We start from the raw sequence: 21,975 nt of genomic DNA, 5'->3' as shown, positions 1-21,975 counted from the left end.
TACAAACATACCTTTATACACACACAAATATACCCACATACACATTTAACATATACATGACTATGTATAAATATATGTGCATGCATATACAGCATAATGACCTATCAACCTATAAAACAAAAAATGAGAGATTTTTTTTTAAATGAGAGATTTGTAAAAGGCATATACATAGCTATACATTCTTTCAAGCTATTTTAAAGAAATTAATAAAATCTTAATGACTATAGAATACTCATCTAGCATCCAAAACTCCATAAATACCAGAGACCTCTCTTTGTGTCATTCATTGTTCTATGTTTAGGTTTTCGTTTGCTTACCAGATGTGTTTTTAATGTTTTATGATATATTCAATTTCCTTACCTTTTCCTGTGCTTTGTTTTCTCAAAAGGAAACTGAAACACTGTTGACATTGTAAAAAACAATGGCATACTCATCTGGAAAATAAAGGAAAAATTCATCCTTATTAAATCTCCAACTTTCTATAATCAGTTAAGTCAGACAATTGTAGATACATTAGGTCTAATCTTTTCAGTAATTTTGCAAGAGAGTCAATCACTTCTGTTTTTGAAATCCAAAAATATCTTATTAAAATTTAAAGCACTTGCCCTAGCCAGATGGCTTAGTTGGTTGGAGCATCATCTCTTTTAACAAAAGGTTGCAGGTTCCATTCCTGGTCAGGACACATACTTAGGTTGTGGGTTTGATCTCCATTGGGGAATGTACTGGAGGCAACCAATCAATGTTTTTCTCTCACATCACTGTTTCTCTCTCTCTCTCTCTCTCTCTCTCTCTCTCTCTCTCTCTCTCTCTCTCTCCTTCCTCTCTCTCTAAAAATAAATAAAAATATATCTTCCAGTGAAGACTAAAAAAAAAGTTTAAGGCACTTAATGAAATATATTCTATTAGTAAATGACAGAGCCAGAATTCAAATACTTCCTGACAAACTTTATCTGACATTCAAAAAGGAACTGATATCACTAACAATCTAGGGAAATTTTGTATGGTCTCTACGACACCTTAGTAATTGGTTTGGAACCTAATCTAACAACTTTTCCTATAACATTTCAGAATATTGCCTATTCCCCTTCTCAAATTGAAATTCATAAAGGTAGCATAAAATGGTAAGTCTTGGCAGTAACAACAGCAACAAAAAGGAGTTGACACTTAACATAGTTTATATTTCAAGTTACAGGGATGCTCTTACACGTTGTATTTGAAGGATTCTAGGTTTGAAAAACTCTGGTAATTGGAAACTGGCCCACCCAGTAGATATATCATGAAGTAAAAAACAAACAAAAACAAATCAGTATAAAACCATCTACTGTATAGTCTTTGTAGACTGAAGGTGATTTTGGAAAATTTGGTAGCTCAGGGATTGTTAGATTTAGATATTATGTTCACTAGCTTTAGGGCGTGGTTGTTGCTTGCCTACCTTTTTCATAATAATCGTAGACTATAACTGGGGCTGGCTGAATGTTGGACACAAGGTTGTTTTGTTCAACAGAGAAAGTAAAACTCTTTGCTGGACCAGAAACCTATAAAGACACAAATTATAAATACATCAGAGTAGATCTGGAAACAAAATCACTGAGAAAATATCTCCAAAAGTTCATGATCTACCCAATTAAATAGATCCAGGGTATTAATATCTTACATTATTTTATGGAATGACTTAATCTTAAATAATTAGGTAACATTAAATTGTATATAAATTTAAGTTCCATTGCTTATATTGAGGTGCAAGAAATTTAGTTGAAAGCAGTAATGTAGGTATTCGTGTGACTGGTAATGATATACACATAGAAAGAATGATTCTAGAACTCATGTCACCTTCATTGGAGTTCAAGTCAAAAGTATAAAAGAATTATACATCTACTCTGTGACCAGACTATGTTAGATGCTATGAGGAGTGAAAAACAGAAAAATTATGCTTCTAAACTTGAGAATTACCTAGTCAGGCAGTCAAGACACATGGAATAATATTAGAGTTAACAGGGATAAGGTGAGCACTGGGATAGAAGACCACTGATAATCTTTAATGTCCCATATTTTTTGAGAAACCCTGTCATGTATATCTACAAGAAGTAGACTCATTCAATTACCCTCAGAAGAAAAAAAAAAAAGAACAAACCATGGACAAATTATTGCTCAACTTACATTTTCCAAGTAGAAAAGAACATGGTCATTCTTGACTTCAGTCTTCATCACTTGGCCATTGTTTTCAAGCTTTGAAGAAATTGTCAGGGAAGGATGGGGAATAAATATTAAAGGGTATTATTCTGGTATTGAATACTTCATAATTGTTATTTAACCAATTGTCAGGAATCTATATTATGGAATGTTCCCTTGTGCCATTATATTTGCATAAGCATAGTAGAATTAAAGTAAGAAATAGATTATAAGCTATGAAAAATAATGTCTGCTAATTGTTCTAAGTTGATAATACCACCCCTCCACTGTTGCAGCAAAAACAAAAATGTGAACTATGAGTAGATTTGTTTAAATGAAGAATTCCATAGCTTGGTTTTGCTAACCAGTTATTTCTTCTACACACTATTGCTTTTCCTGTGCTGAAAGCTTGGACTTCTGTTATTTACCTCCTCAGTGGATGACATGACTGGAGTAAATCCTGAGAGCATTTTTACATCAACAAGGACCATTTTGGAGATATTGCGCATTCCAATGTATCTGAAATTTAAAACAAAGCACAGTGTAGACATCAGTTTAGAAAAGTGACTTATTTTATGGTAAGTGTTGTGGGTACAAACATGCTAATTAGCCATAGGTCGGGAAGAAAGGCACAACTGAAGAAAAAACACCTGATGAAAGTCATTCTTTTATTTATTTATTTTTAAAAACATGTCTTTACTGATTTTAGAGAGAGATAGAAACATTGATGAGGGAAACATCAATCGGCTGCCTCCTGCATGCCCCTACTGGGGATCTAGTTTGCAACCTGGGCATGTGCCCCTAGTGGGAATTGAACTGGTGACCTATTGGTTCATGGGTGTGTGCTCAACCACTGAGCAACACTGGCTGGGCAAGCAAAGTCACTCCTAATCATCTTAGAATAGACATAACTAGAATGATAATGGATGAGACAAGACAAAGCAACATAAGTTGGAGTAAATAATGAATTATTTGAAACCAGAATCTACCTAAACCATGCTTTTAAGATGACCTGAAGTCTCAAAGACAGAACTTATAAACAAAGCTTGTAAATTGATATTACATATACCGATAGTAGCCTTAGATTTGCACAAAACTTAAAGAAAATCTTTGTTTAAAAAGTGAGATATTGGTAGAATCATAGACATGTCCCTGAGAGATCTAGGCTATGTCCTTAATACTGGAAAGGTTTGTTGGGACATGAAGTTAAGAGTTCTACAATGTATTTACTTCTTATTTTAGCTCTGGTGTTCATGATAGTTTTCTCAGTGTTTCTTCACATATTAACTAAGGTTAAAACTCTTTGGTGTCTTCATTTTATATTTTAAGATACATATTTTGCTTTCCTAATCTGAAAAATAAAAATCTGAAATTTTACTCTGTACAGTTATAAAATAGCATTTGTAGGTTTTTTCCTCTAGGCCTCCCTGTGCTTCTTTTTAGGTGGAAAAATAGTATCTTTATTGTCCAAAACTGACAGCATTTCCATAACAAAAAAAAAAAAAAGGAAGCATTGTTACAGTATTGGTGTGTCAGAAGCTTGCAAATTTTACTTGCACACAATATAAATTATATTTGCATAATTCTAGCTCTGATTTAGTTTAAGATATACTAAATTGTGGTGTCTAGACAAAAAGCCATAAAGTGATTATGCTATAGAAATTATGCACCAACAAGTAAAATCATCATTGGTTACTATCGTTCATATTTTCTTATGTTGCTACTGTCTAAAATAATTATTTATATATATACTAGAAGCCCGGTGCATAAAATTCGTGCACAAGGGGGGTGGGTGTCCCTCAGCCTAGCCTGCACCCTCTCCAATCTGGGACCCCTTGAGGGATGTCCCACTGCCCGTTTAGGCCCGATCCCAGATTGGGCCTAAACGGGCAGTTGGACATCCCTCTCACAATCTAGGACTGCTGGCTCCCACCACTCGCCTGCCTGCCTGCCTGATTGCCCGTAACCTCTTCTGCCTGCCAGCCTGATTGATGCCTAACTGCTCCCCTGCTGGCCTGATTGCCCCTAACTGCCCTCCCCTGCCAGTCTGGTCACCTCTAACTGTCCTCCCCTGCAGGCCTGGGCCCTCCCCTGCAGGCCTTCCCCCCCAACTGCCCTCCCCTGCAGGCCTGGTTCCCCACCAACTGCCCTCCCTTGTGGGCCTGGTCACCCCTAACTGCCCTACACTGCAGGCCTGGTGACTCCCAACTGCCCTCTCCTACAGAACTGGTTGCCCCTAACTTCCCACCCCTGCCAGCCCAGTCACCCCTAACTTAAGGTGACCAGACGTCTCGCTTTTGGCGGGACAGTCCCGATTTTTAACAATTTGTCCCGTGTCCCGCGGCGTTTTAAAAAAGTCCCGATTTTTGGAAAGAATGCACGACAAGCTAGGGAACGGTGGGAGAATGGGAAGGGAATATACGGTTTTCGGCGGCCATGTGGCTATTTAGCCAGGATATGAGTTTTATATTATTTTTGTTAATTTTATAATGTTAAAATTTAATAATAACAAATAATTGTTGAGAACTGATTATTGAGAACTGCTTATCAAAGTTTGCATTGTTGATCAGTTGTTAGAATTCAACCACCATTGTTTGGACTTAATGAACAATGGCATTTTTGGGGATTGGCAACGAAGAAAACATTTTGTAACTGTCTCTCAGACGATACACATCATACTGCGTGCTAGTAAGCTAATTAAACAAGTGATGTCATTACAAATCAGCTATTCAGATAATTTAGGTAAGTAATTTATTTATTTATTTCATAAATACATAAATTTTCTTGAATTTAGCAGACAGTACTCGTATTATTTATATTTTATAGTGGCGGCAAAAAGTCTAGTGCCGGCCTTGAAAGTGACACTTACAACTTACATTACGGCAAATTCAGAGGAAAAATAATACAAGTTAGTATTGTTATTATTTAGAAAGAAATATAGGATTAAAATAATTTTTAAAATATAGTTACTTTATAACAATCAAATTAATTTAATTTATAAACTACAATAAAATATGTTCATGTAATTATGTACCTACTTACTGTGTTTTTAAGCAATATGCATATAATAATTTATAATATAATTTTAAATTATTTTTTTAGATTTTTAACATAATGAGTAAGAAAAGAGGATGCAAATTCAACGATGATCTAAGAAGTGAATTTCCTTTTATTAAAAAAACCAAAAGTGATTACAATATAGACCAAATTTTTAATCAAGAACCCCCTCCCCCTCCCCCCGGGGCCGAAACCAGTTTGGCTCAGTGGATAGAGCGTTGGCCTGCAGACTCAAGGGTCCTAGGTTCGATTTAGGTCAAGGGCATGTGCCTTGGTTGCGGGCACATCCCCAGTAGGGGTTGTGCAGGAGGCAGCTGATCAATGTTTCTAACTCTCTATCCCTCTCTCTTCCTCTCTGTAAAAAAATCAATAAAATATATTTAAACCTCCCCCCCCCCCCCCCCCCCGTCAATGGTGTCCCGCTTTACCAATGTTAAAATCTGGTCACCTTACCCTAACTGCCCTCCCCTGCAGGCCTGGTGCCCCGCCAACTGCCCTCCTCTGCAGGCCTGGTTCTCCCCCAACTGCCCTCCCGTGCTGGCCATCTTGTGGCAGCCATCTTGTGTCCACATGGAAGCAGCCACCTTTGACCACATGGGGGCAGCCATCTTGTGTGTTGCAGTGATAGTCAATTTGCATATTACCTCTTTATGATATAGGATTACCTTCTCTCTAACCTGGGAGTTGGTATTAAAATGGACACTTACTTGATGGTTACTGTCAGCTCAAAATTACTCTGGAATCTATCGGAACAGTTTTTCTTTGCCATTTCCAAGGAAAGGAAAAATCCAGATTCCTTCTTAGATGGTAGCACATTATACCTAAGGGTAGCCTAGGAAAGATAACAAATCATTAAAAAATCCATCCACTTTTTTTTGTAGTAAAACCTGAAGGACTTATTGTTTCTCTTATTTCCATGATTAATGTACTTTATTTTATGTCTCTACTTATCAGGGAATAAGGCTAAATGTAATTGTTTAGTTTTCAGAATACACAACAATCTTTAACAACATAATTTAATAAATACGTTATTTAATAATAAATTATATCAGAATACTTTTTAACAGTGACATTCCTCAAGAAACCCAGTTATCCTTAAGATTAAATACCTCTTCATAAAATAACTTGCATTTTCAGCTATTGAGTAGAGCATATCAATGAGAGAATGAGTAGAAATAATGATGGAATTATGTAAAATGGTAAAATAGCACTTCATATATAACTGAACTGATAGCCTGACCTTTTTACTGGCAACATTCATCTCCCTCTCAGGTAGACTTCCATTACCTGAATAAATGCAAAACCTTCTCCTTCTACATCTACTGTGTATTGTCCATATGCTTTTGTTAGTTCTGAACGTTGGACTAGTAAGCGGTTGTCATCGTTAACCTGGAAAGTCTCACTGAATTCTTCGTTGCTAATGGTGACATTGTTTTGACCATTAGAGAACGTTAGCTTCATGTAACGGGTTACGGCAAGAAGACAGATAGCAGTGTCCTGCATGGAAGAGTACAAGCTTCGTTATGCTGCAGTTTTAGTTATCATTTGACAATGAAATTTAAATCAGTCCATGGAAACATTCCCAAGACAGGTCAATCTCTCTATATAAAAGCCTAATATGCAGATGGTCCCCATGGAAGTTTGACCAGGAGACTGATCACTCACTATGACGTGCACTGACCACCAAGGGGCGGTGCAAAACAAAGGAAGGCCCCGGCTGGCAGCCGGAAGGCCCCAATTGGCCCTGATTGCCGGCCAGGCCTAGGGACCCTACCCATGCACGATTTCGTGCACTGGGCCTCTAGTAGAACAATAAGAAGCAATATCTTAAAGGATAGGAACATATATTTGCTTGTGCTAGTTGCTACCATTTAAATTGATTTTCTTCTACAACTCTTAATCAGATTTTATTTTTCTAAAGGATTATATAAAGTATAATCTCTGCTTTTGTAAGTAGTGCCAAACACTTTCTGAAAAATCAAGATGTTATGTAATTAAGCTGCCTTGGGCAATGCTTATACCTAACTATCTTCAAAGAGAGAAGTCTGAACCTCAGAACGTGACTGTATTTGGAGATAGCTGTTAGGAGATTCACAAACATGGTTTTAGTCAGAAGCTAAGACTGAAAAAAAATAGAGGGGAGTGAATATTTTCCCTGTGGGAATAAAACTGCATTTCTTTGCATTTAAAATTATTTTTCCTGCTAAGAAATGATATACTAGCACATAATTGTTTTTCATAACTGTTTTTTTCCTGTTATGCACTCATTTCATCTGTTTTTCCCAAAGTGCAGACAACAGAAATAAAGAAAAATACTTCTTATTGGTTGATATGTACTTTAACCATAATATCAACAGCTATCTAAGTTATCACCAAGACTGGTGCTTATGACAACAATCTCTTCTAGACTTACATTTTTTTTTTTTTTTACTGTGTAAATGGAAATATAGATCAGGCAAAATTCCTTGAAAAGGAACCTCGTTTTATTAATCTGTACATAAATAATTCCTAGTAGAGTCCCTGATACACAAGAAGTGATAAATCATTGTTAAGTGACTATATTAGGATTTATAACAGCAAATATCCTTTATCTTTGCAGGTATTTTCTATGATTATCTTTGCTGTCAAATATTGTTATTAACACCAGACTAACATCAATTACCTGGGTGGAAGAGAAGCCTCCTTGGGAATTCATTTGTTGAGCGACCCACTGCACAATCTGACTAGCATAGGTGAGGTCAGGAGCTTTTTGGGAAATGATGGCCAACAGCACATAGCATGTCTTCTCAGTGTCGGCAGAAGGTGCCGGAGGAATAAAGGATGGGGGTGCTTCTGTCTTGGATTTCTTAGCTCTTTCCCAATATATTACATTATCTGAGAAAAAGAAAGAATTTTAACACAGTCCCTATAAAGAGAACTGATTGCACATAAGAATGATGCAAATTCCATTCTTGGCCTCTGTTATGGATTGAATTGTATCCCTCAAAATTCACATGTTCAAGTCCTAAATGCCAGAACTTCAGAATGTGACTCTATTTGAAGACAGGGCCTTCAAAGAGGTGATTAAGTTAAAACAAGGCCGTTAGGATGTGCCCTAACCCAATCTACTTAGTGTCCTTAGAAGAGGAAATTTGGATACATGAAAGGGACACCAGGGATGATACACACAGAAAAAACCCACAATGTGAACATGGAGAGAGAAGATGGTTATCTACAAACCAAGAATATGGCTTCAGAAGAAACCAAACCTGTTGACACCTTGATCTTAGAATTCTACCATCTAGAACCATCCTATATAATAAAAGGCTAATATGCAAATTATCCCCTCAGGTTTAAACAATTGGGAGTTCAACCGCTCGCTATGACATGTGCTGACCACCAGGGGGCAGTGTGGAATGAAGGAAGGCCCCAGCCAGCAGCTGACAGCCTGGAGAAGGAAGGCCCCAATTGGCCCTGATTGCCAGCCAGGCCTAGGGACCCTACCCGTGCAGTGCACAAATTTCGTGCACCAGGCCTCTAGTGAAAAAATAAACTGTTATTTAAGCCATCTAGTCTATGGTATTTTATATGGCAGCCTTATGAAATGAATATAGCAACTTCCTAAGGTCAAAAGTGGTATGTGATTAAGTTTTACAAGCAGTTTTTATTATCTATGGTATGGTCACTATGCTTGATTTCCTTTATTTCACTCATTTAAGAAGAAACTAGCAGAAAATATATAGTGTTCTTTAAAGACAAAGGGCCACTTGGAAATTCCATAAGGGAAATAGAAATATACAAATCAAGAGAGTGCTCCTATGCTCAAAGTCACTTATCATCTGAGAGATGCAAATCAAAATGACAATGCAGTACCATCCCACACCTGTCAGAATGGCTATCATCAACAAATCAACAAATAACAAGTGCTGGCGAGGATGCGGAGAAAAAGGAACCCTTGTGCACTGCTGGTGGGAATTCAGACTGTTGCAACCACTGTGAACAGTATGAAGTTTCCTCAAAAGACTAAAAATGGAACTCCCATTTGACCCAGTGATCCCACTTCTAGGACTACTAGTACATCCCAAGAAACTAGAAACACCAGTCAGAAAGGATATAAGCACCCCTATGTTCATAGCAGCACAATTTACCATAGCTAAGATTTGGAAACAGATGAGTGGATTAAAAAACTGTAGTACAACTACACAATGGAATACTACATGCTGCGGTAAAAAAGAAGGAATTCTTATGGTTTGCAACAGCATGGATGGAACTGGAGAGCATTATGCTAAGCAAAATAAGCTATCAGAGAAAGATAAATATCACATGATCTCACTCATTTATGGAATATAATGAACAACATAAACTGATGAACAAAAATAGATCCAGAGACAGAGAAGCATCGGTCAGACCATCAAACCTCAGAGGGAAGGTAGGGGAGGGTAGGGGTAAAGGGGAGAGATCAACCAAAGGACTTGTATACATGCATATAAGCCTAACCAATGGACACAGACATCAGTGGGGTGAGGGCATGAGTGGGAGCAATGGGGGCATAAGGACACATATGTAACACCTTAATCAATAAAGAAAAAAAAGAAAACAAAGAAAAGAAAACAGAAAAAATAAAAGAGAGTGTTCCTATATGAATGCTAAGGAAGTTTTATCACTTTATTCCCAAGGTCATCTCTATTAGCAAAAGTAAATAATTACTTTCTTTGGTAGCAGATTGATCCAGGATCTGGAGTAAGGATTCCACCTGCTCCTCTTTCCCAGCTAATGCAAAAACATAAGCTAGCATTGCATGATTATAGCCATTGGTGACACCATTTTCCAATGCCTCCTCCAGGAAGAAGAGCCCATGTCGCAGAGCAGGAAACTAGTCATGTAGAAAAACAACATATTTTAAAGTTATACGTGAACACTTCATAATCTTGCTGAAAAAACTAATCACACTTTACACCTTAGATTATGTCTCCTTAAAATATATTTTATATACAAACCTGTTCATATGTTTGCATATGTATGTTTCATTATAAGTATCAATAAAATTAATTTTAGATGGATTACTAGTGTTTGAGAAATAAAATTTAAATAATCTTAAAATGCTGGTTTCTATATCTGATCAGTCATATTTTAGTTAATAATATAAATTTATTATATGTGGCTAAGAATACACATTTACTTTTAGACTTAAGATGTGTTATTCAAATACCTAAAATAGAAGCTTATATTTCTAAAGATGGATTTTGAGACAGACAATGATCCTGAAAGTTCCTGGTATCTTTTTTTCAGGAACAGAGTGTGCAATCGGATAACTTAACCTTTGGATTGGGAGGCAGCCAAGATGAACAACACTTACGTTGAAATGTTTACACATTGAATTGGTTAGAGAACAGAACCTAGGTTATGGTTATACTTAGTGCATGGGTTCTTAATCTAAAATTCATGGCTGAACTTCAGAAGATCTGTAAATACTGAAAACAGAATGAAAACCTCCTGTGTGTGAACATATACTAGTATATATTCTCCCTAGGGAAAATCTCAATAGTGTTCATCAAAGATTTCTGTGAATGAAAAATAGCTTGAGTAACATCAACTCAAAGAGAGGTAATGAATGAAATGTTCTTTTGATGTTTCATCTGGTGTAAGAATTTCAAATCACTCTTATTTCACAGTCTATTCAATATGCATTCAGCTGACTAAAAAAGAAAGATGATGGGAATCCTTACAGTAAAATTGAGCCCAGCTTCAAGGAATGTTCCAACAATATATGCAGTGAGTAAAATGTCCTCCTCCTCCTCCTCTTCTTCTTCCTTAACACAAAGGAACAATGAGTCATACAGGATGGTAGAGCACAAAAGAACAGCTATCCTTCTGAAGTGAGACAAGGGATAAAAGAAGCACTGAAATCAATTGCCATTATTCATAAATCTGAAAATGTGTAATTTTTAAATTAAGTTGTTAATAACCATGCTGTTTGAATAAAAATTCATCAAGATCCAATGTAATAATGAAATAAAACATACAATTAATTTCAAGTATACTTAATGACATATATAATTGTATTTTTGTGGCCTGATATTAAACATGAATTACAAGAAATTTATATGAAGAGCCGTATTTTACTTTATTTGGTATTAATTTGAAAAAGCAAACGATTTCTCATGGGATACAACAGAAAGTTGCTGTGAAGCTTCCTAAACATCTCCGGAAAAGTATCCTAGGTGATAACAATGATCAGGTCTCATGGATTCTTGTGGTATAAAATTAGAAAAACATTTATAAGTTATTGTAGTTTGCAAACTGTGCATAAAATTACCCTGGGGAACTTATGAAATAAACCAGTATTCACACAAGAGATTCTGATTCAAAAAGTCAGGAATACGTAATAGGGAAATGAATTTTAATGGGTGTTCTAGTGATACTGATGCAAATAACATTCATAAGTCATTTGGGGTCCACTGATCTAATATTAAATTCTTGTTTTATTTATTTAAGCGAAAGGTGACTTCTCTCTTCTATATAAATAAAAAAGACACTTCTGAGGAGCTCAGTTATTAAGGTGTAAATAACTGGAGATGTCGGCACTAAAATAAGATGTGGGGACCCAAAGCACACCCTTAAGCTGTAGCAGGTTGTATCACCATTCCTCTGCAGTGCAGGTTTTTATTTTTCTCCTTGCTTCTTTCTCTGATCCAATCCAAAATGCACACACACACAGAGTTATGGAAAAAGGATTGGGTAAGATCAGACAAACTGATGTAGTGACCAGTAATGAAGCCATTAAGAAGAAATGTGGGGATGTTTTAGAAGAGAACATGAAAAATTCTGATTTTCCACACAGGAACAAGTGCTATTCTCTATCAGGGGCTTCCTACTGTGAGGAGTAAGTTTGAAATAATTCGAAGACATTTTTCCATACTACATAATCGTAAAGCAATGTGAAAACAATTCACATGAAAACTAAATACCATTCAGAGTTGTTATTCACCTATACTTTGAAGTGGATTAGCTTTACATTCCAAAAATCCAAAAATAGAAGTGGTGATTATGAAGAAGACACAAAAGAAAACCCCAGCATATCCCAGAGGCTATCAGGGTATGATAAAATATCATGATATGGGATTTATAGAGGGAAATACAAATGTTAGGGAATCAAGGACACAGAGGGTGGGGTGGAGGTGGGCAGCAGTCTACAAAGGAAAACAGGAGGGAGAATGCTAGTGATTTACCTAACGATGGACAGAAAAGGGAAGGAGTGATTATTGTCAAAGACATACATCATCTCATCTGAGTTTTGACTTAGGGCAAGCTAGGCCTTCATGCTTTGACTTGAGAAAGTATTGGAAGAGTGCTTCATTGAAACGATGTGATTTACTAGATACTCCGCCTAAATTTTTTTTGTCACCCATGAATAGGAATGAATTCCTTACTCAAGGCCCCCTCCTTTAATATATCTTCTGGCTCCAAACGTATGAAAGTTTCCTCTCTAAGTTCCTTTGCTCTCCCCATCCTCCTCTCTCCAGTTTATATCTTAAAATAGATTGGTTCTATGGAAGGGCTAAAGACAGTAAGGCAAATAATAGATTTATGAGGAGCTATATCTAGCAGTGATGCTGCTGACTATTACACCACAGGCCTATGACTTCAGCAGACTCAGAAAAAGTAATATTCACAAGAAAAAATAGTCACGTTCCAGGTTAGTTAGGCCAGAGGTGGGGAAGGTAGACAAAACAAAGGAGCAAGGAAAACATACTACTGTTAATCTCTCACCTCCCAGGCATGGTGGAAAATCTTGCCATCACTTTTAAAGCCACCATTGCTTTCCTGTTTGCTCGAAAGCCAGATGAAGGTCTGTTGTTGAACTTGTTCATCAATGAAAACATACTTCTTCATTCTCTCAAATGTCTTAAAGGTAAGGGCACTGAGCCTGTAATGCATACCACCAGTTAGACAAAAGTTGGACTAAGGAAGGAATAAGGTTAGCTACTCCACAGATTCATCAGCATTGTCCCCTTTGGGTAATGGGTGCATCCAATTTGTCTAATGTTGACTAATGGGTATGGATAGTGGCTCTTTCCTTTGGGCCAATAAAATGTTTTGAATAGCAATATGTGAAAATAAGAGTAGGTAATTTCCAGCGTGTTTATACACCAAGTTCTAGGTATATAGTTCATTAGATTATCCTTATGTGGTGAGAGAGTGGGTGTAACTAGGTGCTTTGGGGACATCTAGTTGTACTTTCCTGAATAAACATGGGACTCTGAGAAATGCAGACTAAGTTGTGGCATTTTCCCATGGAGTTTAACAAGCTATGGAAGTAGAGGGGCTCTCATTAAATGTGCCAGAAGACTCTAGGTATACTGCTTTAGAACTGGAATAACCAACTATTTTAGTATTATCTGATTCACGTCTGTAAATTCACTTGGAAACCCACTTTGCTTTTATATTTCCACTGAACTCAACTGCTCTCATTCTCTCATAAGCCCTCCTCAGATCATTACTACATTATTTAAAATAAAATTTCCATGTCTCACCATATGCTTCCTTTCTGATTCCTCCGCCAAAATGTGCTATATGAGCCATCAATGTTCTTGAAAGACAGCTGCTTTTGATAGCCTAAAATACAGCATTGCGGGAAATTATTTTCTAATATAAGAAAGTTAGAAGAAAAAGAACGATGTGGTAAATGAGCCTTGTGTTTTGATGTTAGATAGACATAAATTACTAGATGATGATTTCAATTTAACTTCTGAAACTCAGGTTCTCTATCTATATTGAGAAAAAATAACTTCTACCTTGTCAGGGTTTAATGATGCTATGTGACAATCTATAATAATAGAAGCGAAATATGCTAATTAGACCAGACAGCCAAACAACCTTTTGGACATACTTCCAGATGAAGCTGCAGCAGCAGGGGCCGAGGCAGAGGCAGATAGGAGCGAACAGGCAGGCAGTCAAGCAGTTAGGGGCGATAAGGCAAGCAGGCAAGTGGTTAGGGGCAATCAGGCAGGCAGGCAGAGGTGATTAGTGGTGGTTAGGCAGGCAGGTGAGCAGTTAGGGGGTGATCAGGCAGGCAGGCAGAGGCTATTAAGGGGCATCAGCCAGGCAGGCAGAGTGGTTAGGGGCGATCAAGTAGGCAGGCAGGTGAGTTGTTAGGAGCCAGCAGTCCTGGATTGCAAGAAGGATGTCTGACTGCCGGTGTAGGCCCGATCCCTGTGGAATTGCAAGAGGGTGCAGGCCAGGCTGAGGGACCCCCTCCCCCTAACCTCCATTCACGGATTTCATGCACCAGGCCTCTAATATAGTTATAACAGTAAAATAATAAAATTATAAAAAAAGAGATATTACATGTGACTGAGCCTAGCTCAATAATTGGCATTTACAAAATTTCATTAAGGTTATTTTTTGTGTGTTATCTTTCTGAAAAGAAATAATACCTCTGACTTTTCCTTAACATCACATTTTTACAAGGTTTATGTATTTTTTCTGCACATACATTCAATCACTTCATTGCAATGAAACACAATTGAAAGATACATACAGAAGTTGATAAATGAACCATTTCTAGCTACAATAATAGCAGCAACAGGGACACACAAAGTAGCTTGGCAAAATACTAGGCACTAAAAAAAAACACCTGAACTCATAATTTGAAATGCTGCAGATTTAAATTGTAAAACTAAATGACCACACAGGTATTAAAGTCTAAAAAATCTCAAAAATACCCAAAACAAAACAAACAAACAAAAACATAGTTCAAACTCAGAATGTACCTCAGTTTGGATCCACTTTCCCCCCATGGGACTACCTCATAATAACAGCTTTTAGACACCTTGGTATCAGGAACAACTGATTTCATCTATTATGGGCAGAAATTACTTGAACCTTCTCACCGTTAGATAAGAAAGAGAAAGCCTTAGATTTAACTTCCTCTGTCAATTGTTGAGTAGATTGCAGGTAGTCAAGGACAAAAGTATCAGACGCTAGCAGGGCAATATTCTGCTCTCCACCTCCACTGGGCATTTGCAGAAGATTCTCAAGATTCTGCATCGCAAGTCCTAGAACATCCCCTAAAAATAGGAAAAGCAGAAAGTTACTGTCACTTAAAGTTGGCATCTGAGCATTGATAAGTACAGATTAAAGAGGCATAGTGAAAGTAGAAAATATTTAAAAATTGAGTCTAAAAGGTGGAAACAAGGAAAATTTTCATGAAGTAATTCTGAAAAGGAGACAGATATGAAGGGTAAAATTAATGGGATTTCTGGTATGAAAATTGTTTCTGAAAAAATCTCATTACCAGAGAAGAGAAAGTTAAAAAATTATGTTTGCTTGCTTCTTTGTTTTTTGAGAAATTGACCCTATGAACTATAAACTGTAATCCAGGGGTCCTCAAACTATGGCCCGCGGGCCACATGCGGCCCGCCGAGGACATTTATCCGGCCCGCCGGGTGTTTTTGCCGTCGCTGCCTGTCCTGTTTAGCAGCCGACTTAGCAGTGTGCATAGGAATTTGTTCATAGTTTTGTTTTTTTTTAAACTATAGTCCGGCCCTCCAACGGTCTGAACTGGCCCCCTGTTTAAAAAGTTTGAGGAACCCTGCTGTAATCCATTCCTTTTCCTAAAAGTGTTAATGTTAATGATAGATAAACAAGTTTTACTCTTGTAAAACAGATTTCTCCTATTACTGGGGATATTTCCAGCATTTAAAACAAGCAAAGATTATTCTGATTCTCCAAAGGGGAATTCAATATTTCATATTAATATAATATAATTCTTTGTTTTCTAAACACCAATTACCTTCCACCAGAACAAATGTTTCCTAGGGACACAGATTTGAAAATGATGATATATTTCCTTCAGATCCTCATATAAAAACAAGTTTAAAGGATAATCCTCAACAATAATTTTGCTCCAATGGATAACATAGGAAATATCTCTCCATCCTGTTATTTTAAGGAATTTTAAAAGACCACCTCAATCAAGACTTTTCAAATAATTGTGAAACACAAAATTTAACCAACTTACCCACAACAGTGATAAAGGCCCTGGCTGATCCTTCTACCACATTATCCGGCAAATCCAAAACTATTGGCATGGAGACATTAGTGTCTGGAAAGAAAATATCAATAAAATAAGCAATGTGATGGCTTCCTTTCATAAACAATAGAAAAAGACTTGTGGGACAAACACATTATAAAATATATTTCTTTTAAAAAAAATTTTACAAGTTGCTTGTTAGAAGACATAAATTGAGGTTTTGATCTAGTTTAGAGTAACAATACATTCAGAAAATGGTATATGCATTTGTATGTTAGATAATGGCCACTATTCTCCATTAGTTTAGTGCCTATACTACTTAAGTATAAAAAAAATGTCAAAAACTGCTGACTATGACATATAAAATAGCACACACAATAGGTAAAGAGATGCCTAAAATCATTAAAATCATATCATTATCAATTAGATAAAACAGTACTGTGAGGCCATTAAGCAAGCAATTGAGGGGCAGTGATTGTTTCATCCCAAGAGTACAAAAGCAAAGGTTACATTATGAGTAATTTGGGCATAATCTCGATTTACCACTGTCCAACAGTTTGTCACAATCATATGACAAGAGGAGCAGAAAATATATAAAATAGGAAAAATAGTTTGAGGCAGACCAATGAGTTGGGTGAACTAAAACTAAACTAAAATAAAATAAAACACCCTAAATACTATAGTTTTTTATGGCAAAAATTATACCATAAAGTTAGGAAGTGAAAAAAATAATCCCCCATTAGGTAATTAAAATGAAATCTCTGGGGTACTCAACATGACAAGTGTTGATAAATTTTCATTAGGACTAAGTCTACCACCTAAAAGATCCTCTTACCTGTTGTATGGATAAAGAAACTTTGAGTCATTTCTTTTTCAATACCTTCGGGCTGTCAAAGGGTAAACAAAAACAAGCACAAAGTAATGAGTCTGGATGATCTTTCCATGAAGGAAAAGTAATCGAGCATCAACGTACATAGGCATGGCTGGACGTGTTTGCCCTTGGGAGAAGATCCATTCACTGTCCCCTTCTGTTTATATCTGGAAGTCACTGTACATTACCAACATCCATTTTAGGCCCTGTACTCCCATATTTTGGATGAAGATAACTTTTCATTTTGGGACATGACAGATGCTGATACTGTTTAGCATCTCCAATAGACCAAGTTTTTTGCAGGTGAGGATGATGGAAACTACGTAGGATTGTAAAGCAAGTAGATTTGCCTTGTATTGGAGTCAATTAAAAAGGGGAAGGGAATAAAAATAAGTGTACAGAAAACATTGTGAGTTAGGAGCAAACAAAAAATCATCAAGCTTGTTTTAAGTGATGTTTTACTATTCTGGGCCAGATGACATGGCCTGTGTCAAAAGTAACTGTGGTCAATGAAGTCTCTTCAAAGGGAATGTCTTTTAATATTTAACCTATTAGATTCTATTTCTCACCTGGGAGAGCTTGATAGTTTTGCATGTACATACCTCTACCAACAAACTTTTGAACACAGTATCTCTCCAGTTTAGATTTTGCTGCTCATCTCCATTTGGACAAGCACTGCTTTGTCTGAACTCAGCAACTACAGCGATATTCACTTTACCTGGAAAACATTCCCAAACATACATTAGATTGACCATTGGGCCCTTCTATGATGGGAAATTATAGAGAGTTTGTGAACCACATTTTCAATCAGAGGAATTGAATTCTATCATATTTAAGCTTAGACTAAAATACATTCTTCTTTCTCCTGACAGGAAATAATTTGGTGTATTCTGTTTTAACTGTTTCAAGATTCCTTATATATATATTTATATATATATATTTTTAAAATATATTTATTGATTTTTTACAGAGAGAAAGGGAGAGGGATAGAAAGTTAGAAACATTGATGAGAGAGAAGCATCGATCAGCTGCCTCCTGCACACCCCCCACTGGGGATGTACCTGTAACCAAGGTACATGCCCTTGACCGGAATCAAACCTGGGACCCTTCAGTTCCCAGGCTGATGCTCCATCCAGTGAGCCAAACCAGCCAGGGCAAGATTCCTTATATTAAATAAGCAATTCATTTAATTAATTAGAACTTGAGAAATTTTAAGGAAAAATAATAGTTCTGCAAAGTCAATGAGGAGATTCCTTGATATTGTTTATGTTATAGATGACAATATAGGGACATAACATCAGATAACTAGGGTTCCTAACTTATCCTGAGATCAAGTAAACAAAAACAGGAAAATATGACATTGTGGAAAGGGCACTGGATTTAAATCAAGTGCTAGCAAGCAATCTATTTTCTTTTAACCCCCTGTAATATCAAGGTCATATAATCTCCAGTTTCCTTAATTGTAAAAAATCAGAGGATTGAGAAATATAATTCTTTTGATTTAATATTACCTATTTGCCTATATACCAATATGAATAACCAATATACTGTTCTTGTTTATTGTTGTATTTTGTTTCTTGTTAGGAAAGCCTTCGATACTTCCCTCTTAGAATTGTGTTCCCCACTTAATGCCATAAAAACCATACAAGTTAGTACAGTATTCTAACTCAATTGTCAGGGTAAAAATTTTGAAAACTCTGTGTAGTTAGAAAAATTGAGAAACAAAATCTAAAAGGGAAAGTAGTTTTAGGCAGATAAATATCACAGATGAACTAAAACAATCTCATAAAAATACTGGTTGTTGGTGATGGAAGGAGATTTGACTTGTGGTGAGCACACAATACAGTATACAGATGATATCTTATAGAATTGTACACCTGAAACCTATATAATCTTTCTAACCAATGTCACTTTAATAAATGGTACAATTTTTAACTTTTTAAAATGTATCTTTATTGATTTCAGAGAGGAAGGGAGAGGGAGAGATAGAAACATCAATGATAAGAGAAAATCACTGATTGGCTGCCTCCTGCATGGCCCCCACTGGGGATTGAGTTGCAACCAGGCTTGTGCCCTAACCGGGAATCAAACCATGACCTCCTGGTTCATAGGTCGACACTCAACCACTGAGCCACACCAGCCAGGCACCTTAATAAATTTTAAAAACTCAGAGAAATAATACAATAAATATGGGACATGAAATAAAGAAAAATTTAATGGCACTTAATTTTTTAAATTAGTGATAATGACAATCATGCATCTACCACATCTATCATTCTTTGTTTATTAGAATCCTTTTAACTTTTCCCTTCCCTTATATTTTCAAGAAGATACTTGCAAATTTATTTTTCTATGTTGCAGGTAATATATACACTGAGACAATGCTTTTCAGTGTTTGATCTCCATCTAAGTATTCAGGGTTTTTGGTGTCTCATGATATCCTTAATAATAAAGGCATATATGCTAATTAGAATGGATGTCCTTCTGGACGACCTTCTGGGTGCAGCTGGGGCTGTAACAGAAGCCCCGGTCCCGGGTGCCAGAGGAAAGCCGGTGCTGGCAGCTGGGGGAAGGAAGGCCTACTCTTGCACGAATTTCATGCAGTGGGCCCTTTAGTATTTAATAAATTTGCAAATCCTGACAATTGTAATTGAGGAGCAATTTTTGTATAAGTGACATGGGTTCATGCTGATAGGTGAGAAAGGAATAAGTGAGAAGTGAAGGAATTGGTCAGCATTAATAAAAATATGGCCTTCATTCGGGATAACATATATAGATTTTATAGGTCACAAAAATTAGCATTTCTATTGTATTTTGATCACATTATGCTTTTATACAAATGAAGGGTGGTTTTCCTTTACTCAAACATTAGCAACCAGAAATTAGCTAATAAAAATAAGACTTTTAAATTGAGAATTAAAAAAAAGGAGGATTAAAAATGGGATCGAGAAAATTGTTTGTATAGACCAGTGGTCGGCAAGCTCATTAGTCAACAGAGCCAAATATCAGCAGTACAACAATTTAAATTTCTTTTGAGAGCCAAATTTTTTATACTTAAACTTCTTCTAACGCCACTTCTTCAAAATAGACTCCCCCAGGCCGTGATATTTTGTGGAAGAGACACACTCAAGGGGCCAAAGAGCCGCATGTGGCTCATGAGCCGCAGTTTTCTGACCACGGGTATAGACAATTTAAGAAAAATAGGGTCAATAAAAATGGGCTGGTTTTCCACCAGAGATTGGCATAGGTACATAGCTGCTTACCCAACTTCTTAGGTATAAGAGTCCAGACATATGTTTTTCTCTCTCCAGCTTGAATAACCTCACCGCCATTGTTTTTAGGGGTGCTGATATGTGCCTCAAAATTCTCAGATTCTTCCAGTTGCACAGAAATCTAAAAAAAAGAGAAAAAAAGTCATGGTAATGAGGGTGGCATGCTAAAATGCTTTGCTGTTATTATTCCTCTTCCCAACTTGAGAAAATTCTGCTTTACCTATTTTAAGTTATCAGAGATAAAACATACCAAATGACTCTTCTTATACAAAGATAAATAAGCCAGAACACATATCATTATGAATTGACATTCTCAAAGCAGTATTTAAATCATCGCTGTGAATGAAAGCCGTTGTTTTTGTTTGAGGACTATGGAAACAAGTCTTATTACCTTATAGCACCATTTTGCATTGGAGAATGAAAAGAATGTGGCCAAATTCCAGGAAAATATTAAGTGCCTTTTTTGCCCTTATTAGATTTGGTCTCCAGAGCAAAGGGAACAAACTTACCTCCGCACATGTATTCAGGTAGCTGAAGACATTGACTATCACATCAGATCCTTCATTTCGAATGACTGAAAAGGGTAGGGTCATTTCAACAAAGAAAGGTTGGGAGGCTTCCAGAGCAATTGTTGACGAAATGCCAAACCCTGCATCACCATTCACACAGAAGCCATTTGCCTCCCATCGAGTTATAGTATCAGGGATGAGGAATGAAACATTTGCTGAACCTGAGGAACTACAAGGACAGATTATTAGCAAAATGAAATTTTTGTCTAAACTGGGTCCTAAAAATCAGTCCAGAGAAAGCAATAAACAAACAAACAAACAAACAAACAAACAAATAAATAAATATACAAACAAACAAATAAATACAAACAAACAAATAAATAAGCAAGCATTAACGAAGGGTTACAAAAGGGTTATAGTGTTTAAATAAGTCTTGAGATCTGTATTTTTATGAACTTTAACCTTAAAAAGGTCACATCCCTTTAAACAAGGAATTGTGTTTTTTTTTTCTTTATTAAATTGAGGCATGTTACATCTATATGCATGAAATTAGTAAATAAGAAAATTTCTGAAGAAAAAAATTAGGTCAACACATACAAATGAATGGTATTACATAATTTTACAGATGTGGTACTGCTTTATATACCCAGAAATAATGTTTAATAAATAATAACAAAAATAAAATAGAAATAAAGACACATGAGAAAGAGAATTGTTGAAAGCTCACTCGACACTGACGAGGTCCCATATCCATGTCTCTGGAAAGTTCGTTCTTACTGTTTCTGTGATAGTCCATTCTACAAAGCCTAAGTCCTCATTGGCGACTTCACCAGGTAAAATAAAAGGGAAATTCTTTATTTTGGAAGAATGAAAATACACATTTCAATGACACACATCTATAAGCTATGTCTTTAATTGTATATGCTCAGTGTGAAGCAGTATAAGAATTTGCTCCTGAGGCTCATTGTCAATAAACGTATATCTCAATCTAGGTATCAGCATTTTGATGCTCATATCTCTCCCATTATTAACAACAAATAGTCAGCCTACATTGTTCCTCCACAGCTAAGTTTAGAAAAAGTG

General features: G+C 36.4%; 1 protein-coding gene across 1 annotated transcript in view; it reads right to left on the bottom strand.

Annotated features, from left to right (window-relative positions):
* Positions 1-381: 381 nt before the first annotated feature.
* Positions 382-21,975, bottom strand: part of LOC103285405 (ovostatin homolog 2-like) — a 44,306-nt gene continuing 22,712 nt past the window's right edge. Inside the window, 18 exon segments of the mRNA XM_054718628.1 lie at positions 382-434; positions 1,433-1,535; positions 2,158-2,226; positions 2,598-2,688; positions 5,934-6,058; positions 6,514-6,723; positions 7,889-8,100; positions 9,913-10,078; positions 10,932-10,997; positions 12,955-13,132; positions 13,740-13,821; positions 15,099-15,275; positions 16,229-16,312; positions 17,076-17,127; positions 17,714-17,829; positions 20,375-20,504; positions 20,893-21,121; positions 21,620-21,716. Coding sequence (XP_054574603.1) covers positions 382-434; positions 1,433-1,535; positions 2,158-2,226; positions 2,598-2,688; positions 5,934-6,058; positions 6,514-6,723; positions 7,889-8,100; positions 9,913-10,078; positions 10,932-10,997; positions 12,955-13,132; positions 13,740-13,821; positions 15,099-15,275; positions 16,229-16,312; positions 17,076-17,127; positions 17,714-17,829; positions 20,375-20,504; positions 20,893-21,121; positions 21,620-21,716 — 2,240 coding nt within the window.

The sequence above is a fragment of the Eptesicus fuscus genome, chromosome 7 (assembly GCF_027574615.1).
Source record: "Eptesicus fuscus isolate TK198812 chromosome 7, DD_ASM_mEF_20220401, whole genome shotgun sequence".
Taxonomy (NCBI): domain Eukaryota; kingdom Metazoa; phylum Chordata; class Mammalia; order Chiroptera; family Vespertilionidae; genus Eptesicus; species Eptesicus fuscus.
The sequence above is the reverse complement of the archived record's forward strand: the minus strand, read 5'-3'. Positions and strand labels throughout refer to the sequence as shown.